We start from the raw sequence: 17,294 nt of genomic DNA, 5'->3' as shown, positions 1-17,294 counted from the left end.
ATTACTCTCTGTGTCTCAATATTGCAAAATAAAATTTAACCTACCCTACATTTTAAATTTAATAATTAAGAAATACTTATAAGACTGAGAGAAAACTTAAAGCTGACTAAAGAGATCATTGACAAGCATGTTTATCCTACACAACAGACTGTAAACAGCTAGACAATGTAACATGGACTGTACTCCTCCAGCAAAAGTGCATCAGACGACACAGTACAGATGTCCTCACTGCGACAGACGTCTTACTGATAGCGCCACCACAAACTGACCTGACTTTTTAAATGACAAAACGAAACATCTGTTAACTTAAGGCTACCTGGCTGTTCCGGTGTGGAGTTTTTCAATCATTCGATCTTTCAGACTTGGTCTTTTGGTTGTCATGGCAGCAGTTTAACAATTCTTTCCTTTAAACCAGCTCTTCTAAAAACAAAAAACAAACTATTTTATAATAATTCACATTCATTGAGATAATTGTTACATTAAACTGCAACATCTGCAACGTCTCTTAAATGGAAGTTGTTCAATTAATTCTGATCCAATCATTTCCTTATTAATAGGATATATACGTAGTTTCCATTAATAAATGAATGATACAGGTGACAAGATCTATTGTACCAATCTCGTTCATGTCAAGTGTTTATTTCTGAGTCCTAATCGCTGCTACATACTGATAAAATATACAAGGAACTTATATAGGAATATCTCTCATGTGTTAAATATGTACATTTAATATACTTTCACTGCTTAAAAATCTTCAGCAAATGTTCAAAATAAGCATATAGTCAACTTGATTCAAATTTCTTACAGTGGGAATTTATAAATGGTCGTGATGAAAGTTTCTAATCAAGTATGTATTGTGTAACCTTAATGTTAATTACAATTCACATTCCATGATTATTGACATCTTTATGGAACATTGTAGTCATGAATTTCGTAGCATATTCTCTGTGTGTATCATACATATAGCTGAAAATCTCAATAGGGTATATATACATACATCATATGCTCCTAAAATTAAAAAGAACGCAACATCCATCGCGGAGAGGAGACGTTTTGCTCAACGTTTCGCACAAATAAGATGCAAAGATCTCAAATATCTATCGTACAATATATATAGAATATATAGAATCCAGCATGAGTCAGGCTTCCCTTTCATCAGAAGGTGTAACATTCAAAATGGAGATAAAAACACATACTGTGGTGTTTATTATGACAAAATGAAGCTGCCACTCTACATTTTGCTCCATACTTCTTATACCATGCAGATAGAGAGGACAGCATGCTCATGTGTACCACAAGGATCTCTCTCTCTCTCTCTCTCTCTCTCTCTCTCTCTCTCTCTCTCTCTCTCTCTCCCCCAGTCCACACAGTTGTGCATGGGTATCAACTTCACTGGATTGGAGGGGGGAGGGTACCAGCAATAAGCTGACAGGTGTCCCACCAAATTGGAGTCTGTGATTCATCTATACTGGGTTACCAATGGGTTTAACATGATGTAACTATATAAAACTTTTCAACTATGCCTGAGAAACTGCTTTATATCGGGTATGAACCATTGTATTTTTCAATATCTCTATACTTACAACTATTATGTTACAACTAAGTGGATACAAGAGAGAACTGGCTGCAATACATATAACATCACTACATAACACTGATTGATGGCTGTTTTGTATGTTATGTCTTGCTATCTAAACTGTTTCACATTTCTTGATATTAATATTTTCAATCATGATCAAGAAGTATACATTTAGAATTAACTCACAAAAGACAAAATGTTTGTTTTGGTCTTATGAAGGAATGCTACACCAGAGAAATTTGATATGGATGAAAAGTAGAGGATATGTACAATATTTTGACAGTGAAAATTTCCAAATATTTACTTTATCTAGACAAAAATGGCAAGACACAGAATGATGAGCAATATACAATCAGTTCTGAGCATGACTAGAAAACTACTGATTCCGTTTGCAGTGTCACTGGATGAAGATAAGAATATGAACAAAGACCCGATAATCCCTAATCAGGTGCTCTAACAACTGAGCTATCTGGCACCAGCAATCCAAACCTTCTGGCCACCATAGTTCTCATATATATATACACAAATATTGCATGTAAATCATCTCAGAACAGAAATTTAAAAGGGGAAATAACACAATTACATACAGTATTTCAATGAATACAACTTATCATCATATCAATGTAAAGTTAGATTATAAATTTATAGTATTCTCTTCAAAAGTAACATTGGGCAGACTTTATCATATAAAGATCTCCTGAAATCATATCATCCATGCACATTTATGTCTATGTCATCACTGTGCTTTGATTAAAACACCATTTTGTGATTCCGAACATTAGTTCCAATGACTATGATTAGGGCACATGGTTTGGAATTAAACCACTTTTATGAACATTGAACTTGTACTCACTTTTCTGACTTTGGACAATGTAAGCCGATGAGATTATTTTTAATCTACTGTAGGGATGAACTTGAAGTTACAAATACTATCCCATGTCAGACTGTTTATAATATAAACATACCCCGAGTCACTATAATCTCCTTATATTCCAAAATATTACAGGATATTTGAAATCTGTGAATCAGGTGCAAACCATTACTAGATATACATGAATATGCAACCCATTGCCAATATTTTTCACATTCTGATCCTTATATTTGTTTCAATGAATGAACTTCTCTCAAAGTTTTTTTCCCCCTTTGCACTCGTAGTTATTAAAGACAAAAATGTTTGAATTTTTCGTCCTATTTTGAATAAGTTTCGATTAGCAATGAATTATTTTCCAGAAATACACTGTAAAACGTAACACACGAGCCTCGTGAAGAGATTCTTTCTGGTTTTCTAAATGACTCTTTGAAAATTACTTCCTTTGGTTCATTGAATTTGGTTAACAGTTTTATTTTAAGGCACTCTCGAAACACTTTGCAATTATCACCTCTACCAATGATTTTATGAACTAATGATCAGCTGAGCTGACCAGATGTTTGGATATAGAGCAAAATAAATCAATGCACGTTGCTCTAGGTGCGTTCAAGGATTGTACACTTTACCAATTTAAAACTACCGACTGATTCAACTGGAAATGTTTTCTAATCACTACTTACAAGTTCCTACATTTCTTCTAGTTGGCATTCCTTCCAGAATTGATAAGAAATCCTCTGTCCTCCCACCAAATTATCGGCCATGTTTACAACTCCATTACTTCCGTTTTATACTTACAAAGAGAGATAACTCATAACATTGTCAAATTTAGGTGAGGGATCAAAGAGGCGCGTTCTTTAAAAATCAATTTCTTATCACAGAGTACTCATCATTTCTAATCACATCAAAGATGTACAAAATTAATAAATAATGATAACAAGATGTGTTTGTGAAACACAAATGCCCCCGATAATGGCCAATTCCAAAGGGTAACGGGACGTTTCGACTCGGAAGACGTTTCAACCTAGGACGTTTCGACCAAGGACGTTTCGACCAAGGACGTTTCGACCCAATTTTGGGTCGAAGCGTCCCACTTATTTTTTTATATATAACTAAGACGTTTCGACCTCAAAGACATTTCGACCTTAGACGTTTCGACCCAATAAGATATTTTTTTTCCATAACTGAGACATTTCGACCCTAATGTCGATTTTTTGTTTTAATTGATAATTGTGAAGTTTCTATCCTAAAGACTTTTTTACCAATTACTGGGTCTATTTTTTTTTATTAGATAAAAAGATAACTGGGCCGTATTTGACTATGAAGATTTTTATGTTGGTGAATCAAATGTGTTTCAAAACCTTTGTAATCCACGATGAAAAAACATGCATATCACCTAAATTGGATTACCTTAAAGAATATAAATGCTCTTTTAGTCTTTTTAATTTACAAAACACATGTTATGATGTGACTTCCCTCATCGCGATCCTCAAATTATTATATAATCCAAATAGAAAGAGTAAAAATAATTTAAAATAAAAAAGCAGGAAATTATGCAGTTCGTATTCACTTGAGGATGGATGTCAAAATCCAGATTTGTATATACATGTATATGAATATAATTTGGAACTGCATATTTTCCTGCTTTCTTATTTATATATATATAATATTGATGATGATGATAATAATAATACAAGCCACTTCGTAACTAAATAATTTTATTACCATTACAGCATTTTATTAACATTTCACATTTACGTTCATGAGAGATCATGCATGGATGGATGAGTCACGTTTCACTATATGTCAAATCCCTCCCCGTAGATGGATCCGCAGACCTTCAAGAAGTGGGAGGCGGTGATCTCTTCATCCATATAGCGAGTGGTGGCCTGTTGCACTTTTTGCTGCATCTTCACAGAAGATCGCCTTACATTGCGTTCCTCGTTTTCACAACGTTGGCTTCGCGCATCAGCAGGGTCACAAGCTGGTACAACGGGAGGGCTAACCCGTTAGCCTTTCCATTCATGCGACGATGCCAACCTGAAAAGGGAATTAGAAAATATATAAGAGAGGTTTAAAAACTTTCATTCATATTTTCGACTAAGGTATGTCGTTGCCGGGATTCAAGAATCCCGGCCTTTCGTCCCACATTCGAGCAAGATACAATGAATCAATATGATACGTGTATGTAATTTATCATAGCAATTTGATTTAATACACACGTACCTTCAACATCGTTGTTCGTCCTTATCGTGAACTCAAATATGCTCCACGAACGGATAGGGAAGGTGGCGTTTTCCATCCATTGCCGGTTGATGTACTGCACCAGTTCCTGAAGGTGGGGTGGGCACTTCTCCCTCAGCACCCGGAACACGTCCACAATATGATTCCAAGGCAAGAAAGGCAAGGCCATCAGCTGTTTCATGAATGTGTGGGATGCTTCCCTCTCTCTGAAGGTGGTCACGAGCCCGAGGTTCTGGATGCGGGTCCATATGGCCTTCGTCCAATGAAACACACACCCCTTTAAGGTCACGTTCGGGAAGACGTCCCTGACAGCCTGCCAGATTCCTGAAATAATATTTTATTACAAATAATCAAATCGGTAGGTTATTTATTTTAATGTATGCAAATGTCATATAGTCGTAATTTTTTCTTTGCTACACAAATTTCATACCTGCTTCAAAATCTGCAGTGATCATCTCCACCGCAGGTTGTCGCACATTCTCCAGGAGAGCCATGAACACCTGAAATAATAAAATCATATCGAAAACTTGAAATGAACATCATAAAAATAAAATGATGTAAAAACCAGTTATTATGAAAATTTAGTTTTTTCAACATGAATATAGATATTTTAACTAAATAGAATACCAAAACACCGCCTCTTAATTATTTTTTAAAGGCTTCGCTTTCGAGTCCACCAATTAGCGCCAATTTTGTCACATTTGATCACAGTTATCCCGCACGCGGCTCTTTGTAGTCACAGCGACAATTAATTATTATAATAATGAATTCCAATGAAGAAATAAGCATTTGTTTTCAAACTTTACAAAAATCATTATGTAAATCAAAATCCCCATAATTAACAACGCAAGTGGCAAACATTGAAATATATTTATTTAACATCATAGATACATAATACTGACATTCCAAAATCAATTCATAAATACACATAAAACAATCCCAGTTATATCAATTTAAAAAATTAGGTGAGACGTTTCGACCAATATATTATTGGGTCGAAACGTCTTGAGGTCGAAACGTCTTGTGGTCGAAACGTCTTAGGTCGAAACGTCTTGGGTCGAAACGTCCCTGAGGTCGAAACGTCCGAAGTCGAAACGTCCCGCATTCTTCCAAAGATGGCCAAGGTCACAAGGACAAATTAAATATCTTGGTACCAGTAGAAAAATCTTGTCACAAGAAATGCGCATGTGCAGTATGAAAACTCTAATATTTACCATTTAGAAGTTATGACCAATGTCAAACTTTTTAAAAGTAGGTCAATGTCAAGGTAAAAAGGTTTAGTACCCACGGAAAGGTCTTGTCACAAGGAATACTCATGTGAAATATCAAAGCTCTAGCGCTTAATGTTCAAAAGTCATTAGCAAGGTTTAAGTTTTCAAAAAGTAGGTCAAACTCCAAGGTCAAGGGTAAAAAATGTTGGTATCCCATGGAAAGGTCTTGTCACAAGGAATACTCATGTGAAATATCAAAGCTCTAGCGCTTACTGTTTAAAAGTCATTATCAAGGTTTATGTTTCAGACAGAATTACAGAATTACCTGTGTAGAATGATCGACAGACAGAGCAAAAACAATATGTCCCCTGATCTTCAATCTCGGGGGCATAAAAATCAACATGAATGTCGAAAACAGTAAATAATACGCCTGTGTAAAGCTTATATAGAGTGTATAAGCCATGATTTGTAGCATCAGCCATCATCAGGCTGTAATATACTTTCTTTGCATTGTATGAATAAAAGTCCTTTAGTTTAAAAACTGTGACAGCTAGGAGGTAGATAGACAAACCAAGAGGTAGTTCTGTGTGTAAAATTTGACCTAATTCATGCAACAACCTGTAAATATTCTAAAAATCAAAGAAAATTGAAAATCATCGAGAACAAAAATCTTTGCACTATGCACTTCAACTTATTTTCAAGGGCCCTAGCTTTAAAGCTGTGACTTACTTGACTTAGTCCTCTTCGTCCCTTACGGAACAAAAGGCTGAAACAGTCATCTTCCATCTAACTCTGTTTTGAGCAATTTGTTTGGCTTCTCTCCATGTGGTTCCAATGTTATCTAGTTCTTTCAGCCTTGTTCTTCTCCAGCTGTGTGTTGGTCTCCCGTGTCTCCTGCATTCATGTGGATTCCAGTCCAATTCCTGTTTTGTTAAGTTGTTCACAGGTTTTCTCAAGGTATGACCAATCCACTGCCAAGATCGTTTTTTAATTTGTTCATCCACTGGGTCTTGCTTTGTTTGAATATAGTGGTTCTTGTTACTGATGGTTCGAGGCCACCATATTCTACATATATAACGAAGACATTTGTTGACAAACACCTGGATTTTGTGTTGGAGTCCTTAGGTAAGTCTCCAGGTTTCAGATCCATAGAGTAGAACAGATTCTACGCTTGTGTTGAATATTCTGATTTTTGTATTTGTAGAAAGTACGTTAGATTTCTATACAGGCTTTAGCATGGCAAATGCCTGTCTTCCCTTGCTTATCCTATAATTAATGTCTTCTTCCGTCCCACCTGTTTTGCTTACAATACTTCCCAAGTATGTAAATTGGTCTACTTCCTCAATGTCTTCACCTTCAACTGATATTGTTCTCCCTTTCCTGGTCATAACTTTCATTATTTTGGTCTTCTTGATGTTAACTTTCAATCCGATCTTTCTCCCCTTTTCATATAGTTTCTTGGTTTTGTCTCTCATGTCTTTTATACGGTGGGATAGCAATGCTAGGTCGTCAGCAAAGTCTAGATCCTCAAGGTTGTTCACCATTGTCCATTGTATTCCTCTCTTTGAATCAAAGGCCTGTCTTGTAACCCAGTCAATTACTATCAAAAACAAGGAAGGTGATAGAAGGCATCCTTGTTTAACTCCAGTTGTTACTTTAAATGGTTCAGTTAGGTTTGAATCATGTATTATTTGTTCTTTGAAATCTTCATATAGTGCTTTTATCATGTTGGTTATTTTAACTGGCAGACCGTAATGTCGTAGCAACTTCCACATTCCATCTCTGTTTATACTATCAAAAGCCTTCTCAAAGTCTATAAAATTTATATATAGTGAGGACTGCCACTCCACCGATTGTTCGATGATGACTCTGAGTGTAGCAATTTGGTCTATGCATCATTTAGTGATAGCTAAAGTTAAAATCAAACTTGAAAAAGAGAAAAAGACCGAAAACAAACGTACAAAATACAATGTTGAGAAGCTGAGAGATGTCGGACAAAAGCAAGAATTCCAAATTGAGCTCAGGAATAGATTCGAAGCACTTAATAATATTGAAGCAGAGTTAGACATTGACACAGATTGGGAAATGGGTAAAACTGTCATCAAAGAGACATGTGACAAAGTGCTGGGAAAGAAGACTAACAAAATGAAAGATTGGATGTCACAAGGAACATGGGCAAAAATTGAAGAACGAAAAAGGTCAAAAGATATTGTCAACAATGCAAAAACAAGACAACAGAAAAATGAAGCCAACAGGAAATACCAAGAGATAGATAAAGAAGTCAAACAGCACTGCAGACAAGACAAAAGAAACTTTGTAAACGACTTAGCCACTGAAGCAGAACAAGTAGTATATAGAGGTGACATCAAAACCCTCTACAACCTCACTAAAACACTCAGTAACAGGCGAACCATCAAATCAAAACCTCACTAAAACACTCAGTAACAGGCGAACCATCAAATCAAAACCTCACTAAAACACTCAGTAACAGGCGAACCATCAAATCAAAACCTCACTAAAACACTCAGTAACAGGGGAACCATCAAATCAAAACCTCACTAAAACACTCAGTAACAGGCGAACCATCAAATCAAAACCTCACTAAAACACTCAGTAACAGGGGAACCATCAAATCAAAACCTCACTAAAACACTCAGTAACAGGGGAACCATCAAATCAAAACCTCACTAAAACACTCAGTAACAGGCGAACCATCAAATCAAAACCTCACTAAAACACTCAGTAACAGGCGAACCATCAAATCAAAACCTCACTAAAACACTCAGTAACAGGCAAACCATCAAATCAAAACCTGTGAAAGATAAACATGGAAATACATTAACAAAGCTAGAAGAACAAATGGAAAGATGGAACGAGCATTTTAAAGCAGTATTAAATCGACCACAACCAGACGAACCAATAGAATTAGACCCAGGAGAAGAACTTAACATCAGAACAGAAGGTGTCAGCAGGAATGAAATAAAGATTGCCATTAAATTCCTTAAAAATGGAAAATCAGCTGGAATAGATGAAATCCCATCAGAAGCATTGAAAGCAGGTGGAAATGAAATTATCGAATACTTGTACGGATTGTTGAACAAAATATAGAACCAAGAGTGTTTACCATGAGAATGGTAAAAAGGCCTACTAGTCAAATTAGCAAAGAAAGGTGATCTTAGTAACTGTGAAAACTGGAGAGGTATCGTCCCTCTTACAACAGCAAGCAAAGTTCTGAGTTGTATAATACTGAACAGGATTAGAAATGCATTAGACAAGATTCTCAGGGAAGAACAAGCTGGCGTTAAACAAAGCTTTAAAACTGTGAGAGAGGTTAAAAGGTTTCATCCTGATGGAAAGACTAATCTATGTTTTGATGACGATTGGTTAATACTAAAAATAACATTGAATCTGCAATTGCATTCTTAGAACTCTAATCATATCAAGGTATTATAAATAATTATAAGTAGCTTCGCCGTGTCCAATCGTTACTTTGGGGGAGTCGCAAAAAAGTACGAGGGAGTCACTTTTAACGCCAGAGGGAGTCGATTTTCTTCGCTTCGAAATTCGCCGAAAGGTAGGTCACGGCTTTTTGTTGCATTTATAACTAGTATTTGCACAAATGCTATTTTGCACGGAACAATACGATAGATAAGCTACATTTACATCAGAAGTTTGCAAGACTTAACCATCTGGTATGCTCAAACACTTCCGATCTATTTGCAGAATTCATAACTTTTGCTACATTGAAGACAAAAATACGCATTAATGAATATTTAAGCAGTATGACTAGATAGTAGGTGATCTAAATGTATTATTATTTGACAATCTTTATTGCTTGACAATCAGAATTTGGAAAATACTCGTTTAAAGAATGCAAGGAGACGATTTCTTATTTCAATGCTAAGGTAACGGAGGGGGGAGTCGAACTTTGTTCATGATTAAGAAAGGGGGAGTCGCAAAATACTTTGGATTCAAAGAAAAAATATGGTGCACAAATATACTTTTACTTGTTTATTTGATATAAAGATACTTTTTAATTTATGTTTGCATGGATTATTTGATGATATAGATGGAAGAGCATGTTATGATTAGCGAGATGGTGGAAATGATACCACGACCGGCTTTTGAATGCACAATTTGTGAAAAGACTTGTAAACTGAAAAGACATCAAAAACCCATGATGAAGCAAATAAAAAGAAACTTATTGTGAAGTGTGTGGAGCTGCATATACAAGTTCAGGGGCCTTGAGTGACCACAAGAAATTCAAACATAAAAATGAGGGATACTTGTGTACCCAATGTGAGAAGAGTTTCAAAGACACATACCAATTAAGGAGGCATTTAGCAACTCATTCACAGGAGAGACAAGCTTGTACCAAATGCGGAGGTCACTTCAAATTAATCAAATACGTCTTATATTCCTCCAAAATTTAAGTATTTTACCCGTTAGTAACTCATTCAAAGGAGAGAGAAGGTTGGAACCCATTATTTATCGAGTGCTTACTTTGAGCTACAAACCTTTTGATGGGATTTTGAAGACTTTCTATGGCGGAAGGTCGTTCCACACTTTGGGCACGAAATGGTTGCAGTAGCCGAATGCTTGTATTTAATATGGTCTTTTAAATATTTCCTTTGAAGGAAATTTTTTCCACAAATCTCACAAGAAACAGATGGCCCCTCGATTTTCTGGCACGGCGTTTCTTGTGACCATCAAGATCTGGGAAGTGACCTCCGCATTTGGTACAAGCTTGTCTCTCACATTGGGTACATAAGTATCCCTCATTTTTATGTTTGAATTTCTTGTGGTCACTCAAGGCCCCTGAACTTGTATATGAAGCTCCACACACTTCACAAATAAGTTTCTTTTTATTTGCTTCATCATGGGTTTTTTTATGTCTTTTCAGTAAATAGTTTTGTGAAAATTATTTCCCACAATGACACTGGAATTGATTTCCATCGTTATGGGACTGTAGGTGCCTCTGCAGACTACCTTTCAGTTTACAAGTCTTTTTACAAATTGTGCATTCAAAAGCCGGTCGTGGTATCATTTCCACCATCTCGCTCTTCCATCTATATCATCAAATAATCCATGCAAACACAAGTCAAAAGTATCTTTAAATCAAATAAACAGGTAAAAGTATATTTGTGCACCATATTTTTTCTTTGAATCCAAAGTATTTTGTGACTCCCCCTTTCTTAATCATGAACAAAGTTCGATTCCCCCCTCCGTTACCTTTGCATTGAAATTAGAAATCGTCTCCTTGCATTCTTTAAACGAGTATTTTCCAAATTCTGATTGTCAAGCAATAAAGATTGTCAAATAATAATACATTTAGATCACCTACTATCTAGTCATACTGCTTAAATATTCATTAATGCGTATTTTTTGTCTTCAATGTAGCAAAAGTTTTGAATTCTGCAAATAGATCGGAAGTGTTTGAGCATACCAGATGGTTAAGTCTTGCAAACTTCTGATGTAAATGTAGCTTATTTATCGTATTGTTCCGTGCAATATAGCATTTGTGCAAATACTAGTTATAAATGCAACAAAAAGCCGTGACCTACCTTTCGGCGAATTTCGAAGCGAAGAAAATCGACTCCCTCTGGCGTTAAAAGTGACTCCCTCGTACTTTTTTGCGACTCCCCCAAAGTAACGGTTGGACACGGTGAGCTTGGTACATTATGTCATAAATACATGTTCTGTCAACAAAATGGAGCCTACCCCTACCCTACCCCCCCCCCCAAACCAAGAAACAAGATTGCTACATATAGCTATATGCATGTCGCCCACCATGCAGCAGCAAAAAAAGTTGATGCACAAAAGTCCCAAAACTCCTGTAACATTTGTAGAATCGGTGGAATATGATCAACTACATATTGTGACTAACAATCATGCAAAATTTGAACAAAATCTGAATAGTGGTCTCTGAGGAGTTACGTCCACAAAGTGTTCCTATAGTGTAGCATGTACAAATTCAACAAAGTCCCGTCAAATGTCGAATTAAAATGGCGGCACAATATGATCAACTATATATATGTATACATATGGTGACTAAGAATCTTATAAAGTTTGAACAAAATTCATTTAGCAGTTTCTGATGAGTTGCGTCCACAAAGTGTTCATAAAGCGTAAAATGTACAAATTCAACAAAGTCCCGTGCAACTCTTGTAAAATTTGTCGAATCAATATGGCGGCACAATTTAACAATCCTACAAAATCTGAACAAATTCCGTTGAGAGATTTCTAAAGACTTGCATCCAAAAGTGTTCCTATAGTGTAACAAGTACAAATTCAACAGTCTGTGTATGTTTGTATACGTATGAGTATATATATGTGTGTGGGTGTATGGGTATGTATATTTATATGTTTGTATACGTATGAGTATATATATGTGTGTGGGTGTATGGGTATGTATATTTATATGTTTGTATACGTATGAGTATATATATGTGTGTGAGTGTATGGGTATGTATATTTATATGTGTGTGAGTGTATGGGTATGTATATTTATATGTGTGTGAGTGTATGGGTATGTATATTTATATGTGTGTGAGTGTACGGGTATGTATATTTATATGTGTGTGAGTGTATGGGTATGTATATTTATATGTGTGTGGGTGTATGGGTATGTATATTTATATGTGTGTGGGTGTATGGGTATGTATATTTATATGTGTGTGGGTGTATGGGTATGTATATTTATATGTGTGTGAGTGTATGGGTATGTATATTTATATGTGTGTGAGTGTATGGGTATGTATATTTATATGTGTGTGAGTGTATGGGTATGTATATTTATATGTGTGTGGGTGTATGGGTATGTATATTTATATGTTTGTATACGTATGAGTATATATATGTGTGTGGGTGTATGGGTATGTATATTTATATGTTTGTATACGTATGAGTATATATATGTGTGTGAGTGTATGGGTATGTATATTTATATGTGTGTGAGTGTATGGGTATGTATATTTATATGTGTGTGGGTGTATGGGTATGTATATTTATATGTGTGTGAGTGTATGGGTATGTATATTTATATGTGTGTGGGTGTATGGGTATGTATATTTATATGTGTGTGAGTGTATGGGTATGTATATTTATATGTTTGTATACGTAGATATTTATACATGTATATGTATAAATTTATATATATATGTGTGTGTGTGTGTGTGTGTGTGTGTGTGTGTGTGTGTATGCCTATGCCTATATACATCTAATCCAGGGGGCCCCTGGCACCCTAGGTGGGGATTACAAGGGGGTCTCTGCAGAGAATTTACCCCGAATTATCAATGTATTTTGAAATTAAGACTGATATACTCCAGCTGTAAAATTTGTCAAATCAAATTGGCAGCACAATATGATCATCTACATATGGTGAATAACAATCCTACAGAATTTGAACAAAATCCGTTGTATGAGCGGTTTTGGAGAAGTTGCATCCACAAAGTTAAGTGGGACGGGCGGACAGACGCCGGTATTTCTATGTCCCCTTCCGCGCTGCGGCGGAGGAGGACAAGACTTTAACATACCTGCCAAATCTTATGGAAAACATTCTGAATATTGACAGAAAAAGCATATTCAGGTTTTATACAACTGTATAAATTGGGTCATTAGTTGCCATTTTAAGTACTATTCTGTAGACTATATACATGTATCGATAGTATGATACAACATATACAGCGTACACTAGGACAAACTCATATCAATACGGCTGTTTTCCAGAATATATCACTATCGATGGAATTAACTACATGTACTTCACTGTTATTCAATGTAGAATTTCTAAAGGTCATTTGAAATAATGAAATGACATTTCTAATCAATGTTTTCAATACATGTATATATATATATATATATATATATATATATATATATAATAGATTAAGAGAATACCACACAATGTTTCTTTTAAAGCAAAATACAAGCTGTAACTAACAATATTTTCAACTATCCAAGTATGAACCAATTAACACCTACGGTATAACCAATATCTGGAAAAATTCAGCAAAATAAACAAGGGAATATTGCTCGAGTGAATACCAACAGTGAGCGTTTCGTATAAACCGTCATAGCCTCAGCCGCAATCGTCATGTATATCTGGAGACTGGAACGATGACTGCCGAATATAAACGGGTTGCCGAGAGAAGACATGATTATGCATCTATTTTATGTAATGATTGATTTGTGTTGCTTATGTTGTGTTGACACCAACAGAAAAATCAAGTTAAATTGAATAAATTCTAAGTGCAAAAAGCGGTCCTACTAAACACAGTACGATGGTAAAATTTCATAATTTAATGCAATTTAACCGCTGTTCGTAGATGTTTATACTTTAATTAAACCTTATACATTTATATCTGGAATATATTGTGCTTGTTTTCATTAGTTTAGGGATTATTTCAAGTTAGAGATTACTGCAAAAAGGTCATGTTTAGAACACTCATGTAGCTCAATAACAAGCATTACAAACCCAGTTTTTCTTTTTAATTTTCTAATTCTCCTTCAATGTAGAAATAAAAAATACACTTCCCCAAAAAATTGAAATTACTCCAAATATCATGTGCGAACGTAGTAGACCTATACTCGGCCTACGTCACAATAAAATGTAAATGCGGAACCACGCTTCCGTTTTCCGAAATGTGATATTTTAACGATCATATCCATTTGATTTTTACATGGCGATACGAGATATGAATATCCGATATCAATTCCTTCCTGGGTGTTCTTATCTTCTTATCAGTAAAATTTTAAGTTGAGATTTTGTTGAGTTTTAAAAAAAAAAAAAAAAGAGGGGCAGGGGAGATAGAGATGATTATAGCTTTAGAAAAAAAATCGGTTGGGGAACAAACATTTTGGTGGATGAGGGTGTGTAAATTACATTGTAAAACTCAAGTTTATCCTGGTTTATCAAACCGTATCTGAAATTCTTCAAAACCATGCTTCAGTTTTAGGCACAATTGGTATCCCATTCGGTGGGTCGAATGAATATGAGTTACCGTACCTATACTGGATTCTCAAACTACATAAAACCCTACAAAGAAAGATACATCGCTGGATCCAGTAAGTGCTCTACCAAGCCCCTATCTTTGCTCCTCACTAAAATATTAACAGCTGTGAAGGAGAAACTTCAAACTTAATGTAAGACTACAAATGCCAGAGGTGGTGTAAATCATATGTAGATTATAAAATTTTTTAAAGAACTTTTAGTTAACTTGAAATAGCAAATCTTTTTTCAGATCAACAACATCAAAACCTATGACTTTTCAACACTTTACACGACCATTCCTAACGATAAATTAAAGACTAGCTTTTTTGACATCATAGACAGTTGCTTCTTCAACAAAAATGGAAATATTCATATCTGGTGGTCAGTCATCCAAATATTATTCCACTCACAAGTATTCTGAAGTTGAAATAAAAAATATGCTACAGTTCCTCATTGACAATATCTTCTTTGTCTTTGGTGATAAGGTCCCCTCCCCCGCCCAAAAAAACCCAGCCCGTTGGAATCCCCATGGGCACAAATTGTGCTCCTTTGTTAGCTGACCTGTTTTTATATTCATAAGAAGCAGAATTTATTCAGAAACTTCTATGCAAGAAGAAAAAAATCTCTTGCTGTGGCCTTCAATTTGACATTAAATTCAGATTTACGTTTTATTTATTAACATTAACTTTCACTCATATGTCGATTCGATGTATCCCTGCGAGCTCGAAAAAAAGGACACCACAGAGTCGTCCACTTCTGCTTCATACTTAAATATTTTATTGAAAGTAGATATTAATGGCAAACTAACTCAACTTTATGACAAATGGGATGATTTCACCTTCTTCATCGTCAACTTCCCATATTCATGTAGCAATATTCCATTATCACCTGCATATGGTGTTTAAATATCTCTCAACTGATTCGATACACAAGAGCTTGTATTGCCCATGGTCAGTTTTTTAAATCGAGGCAAGCTACTGACAAACAAGTCGATGGTACAGGGGTTTCAACAGTCTCCTTTAAAGGCAGCATTTCACATTCTTTGGTTGTTATAACGATCTAGTTTGCCAATACAAGGTCAAATGCTGTCTGACATGTTTCATACAGATTGTTAGACCGTTCGTGGCACACCGATTTTGACTACAGATAACTCCGTTTACCTGATCAAGATATAGGGCTCACGGCTGGTGTGACCGGTCAACAGGGGATGCTTACTCCAAGGCACCTGATCCCACCTCTGGTGTGTCCAGGGGTCCGTATTTGCCCAACTATCTATTTTGTATTGCTTATGGGATTTAGGAGATTGATTACTGTTCTTTATCTTCACCTTTCATCTGGCAACTTGTACAGTGAAACCTGTATAATCCGACATCCACTGGGAGACACATTTTTGTCAGTATACAGTGTCAGAATAAACAGTGTAAGAAAACAATAAAAATATGAAATCCAGACTGAAAACAAGAGGTACTGTGAGCAATGCTCACTAAGAATACCCCCCCCCCCCCTTACCCCAATCTCCCAAAGGGTGATGGTAATAGGTAAAACTTCAGTATTATGATCCAAAAGGTATCTAGGAACACAGCATCTCCATGCGATGAAAAAAGCCATTAAAGAATTTAAATGGAAACCATATTGCTACTTTGATGTCCAGTGTGCATGACCTTTGACCTTTTGACCCCAAAATTGATAGGGAACATCTTCATCCCATGGGTAGTCCATATGTATGATATGATGACTGTAGGTGGAAAGAATAACGCTTTAGAGCCCGGAAACCATATTGCTACTTCAATGTCCAGTGCGTTTGACCTTTGGACCCCAAAATCGATAGGGAACATCTTCATCCCATGGGTATTCCATATGTATGATATGGTAACTGTAGGTGGAAAGGATAACGCTTTAGAGCCTGGAAACCATATTGCTACTTCGATGTCCAGTGCGCTTGACCTTTGGACCCCAAAATCGATACGGAACATCTTCATCCCATGGGTAGTCCATATGTATGATATGGTTACTGTAGGTGGAAAGGATAACGCTTTAGAGCCCGGAAACCATATTGCTACCTCGATGTCCAGTGCGCTTGACCTTTGGACCCCAAAATCGATACGGAACATCTTCATCCCATGGGTAGTCCATATGTATGATATGGTGACTGTAAGTGGAAAGGATAACCCTTTAGAGCCCGGAAACCATATTACTACTTCGATGTCCAGTGCGCTTGACCTTTGGACCCCAAAATCGATAGGGAACATCTTCATCCCATGGGTAGTCCATATGTATGATATGGTGACTGTAGGTGGAAAGGATAACGCTTTAGAGCCCGGAAACCATATTGCTACTTCGATGTCCAGTGCGCTTGACCTTTGGACCCCAAAATCGATAGGGAACATCTTCATCCCATGGGTA

At 36.1% G+C, this 17,294-nt stretch overlaps 2 protein-coding genes and 1 pseudogene across 9 annotated transcripts in view; 1 reads left to right on the top strand and 2 right to left on the bottom strand.

Moving 5' to 3' along the window:
• LOC125683459 (nuclear receptor coactivator 7-like) overlaps positions 1–3,249 on the bottom strand; it is a 62,058-nt gene extending 58,809 nt beyond the window's left edge. For 4 of the 8 annotated variants that reach the window (XM_056141424.1, XM_056141423.1, XM_048924607.2 and 1 more), the window contains exons 1-2: positions 3,128–3,245; positions 317–420 (exon numbers count right to left, since the gene is read on the bottom strand). In XM_056141424.1, the coding sequence (XP_055997399.1) occupies positions 317–381 (65 nt within the window). In that variant the 5' untranslated portion in view covers positions 382–420; positions 3,128–3,245. Of the gene's footprint in view, positions 1–316; positions 421–3,127 lie in introns of all 8 variants that reach the window. The other 4 variants (XM_056141425.1, XM_056141426.1, XM_056141427.1 and 1 more) reach the window with 2 other exon arrangements.
• Positions 3,250–4,148: 899 nt separating this feature from the next.
• On the bottom strand, positions 4,149–5,782 carry LOC125647572 (uncharacterized; annotated as a pseudogene).
• A 1,980-nt stretch (positions 5,783–7,762) lies between these two features.
• On the top strand, positions 7,763–8,332 carry LOC125645429 (uncharacterized). The gene has a single exon (XM_048870929.2). The coding sequence runs from the start codon at positions 7,763–7,765 to the stop codon at positions 8,330–8,332; it is 570 nt and encodes a 189-aa protein (XP_048726886.2).
• The last annotated feature ends 8,962 nt before the right edge of the window (positions 8,333–17,294 follow it).

Source organism: Ostrea edulis, chromosome 6 (genome assembly GCF_947568905.1).
Source record: "Ostrea edulis chromosome 6, xbOstEdul1.1, whole genome shotgun sequence".
Taxonomy (NCBI): Eukaryota; Metazoa; Mollusca; class Bivalvia; order Ostreida; family Ostreidae; genus Ostrea; species Ostrea edulis.
This window is presented reverse-complemented; position numbering and strand designations above follow the sequence as displayed.

What these genes read in the sequence shown, in the direction of transcription:
- LOC125645429 (XM_048870929.2), top strand. Translation starts at nt 7,763, where the DNA reads ATGACTCTGAGTGTAGCAATTTGGTCTATGCATCATTTAGTGATAGCT.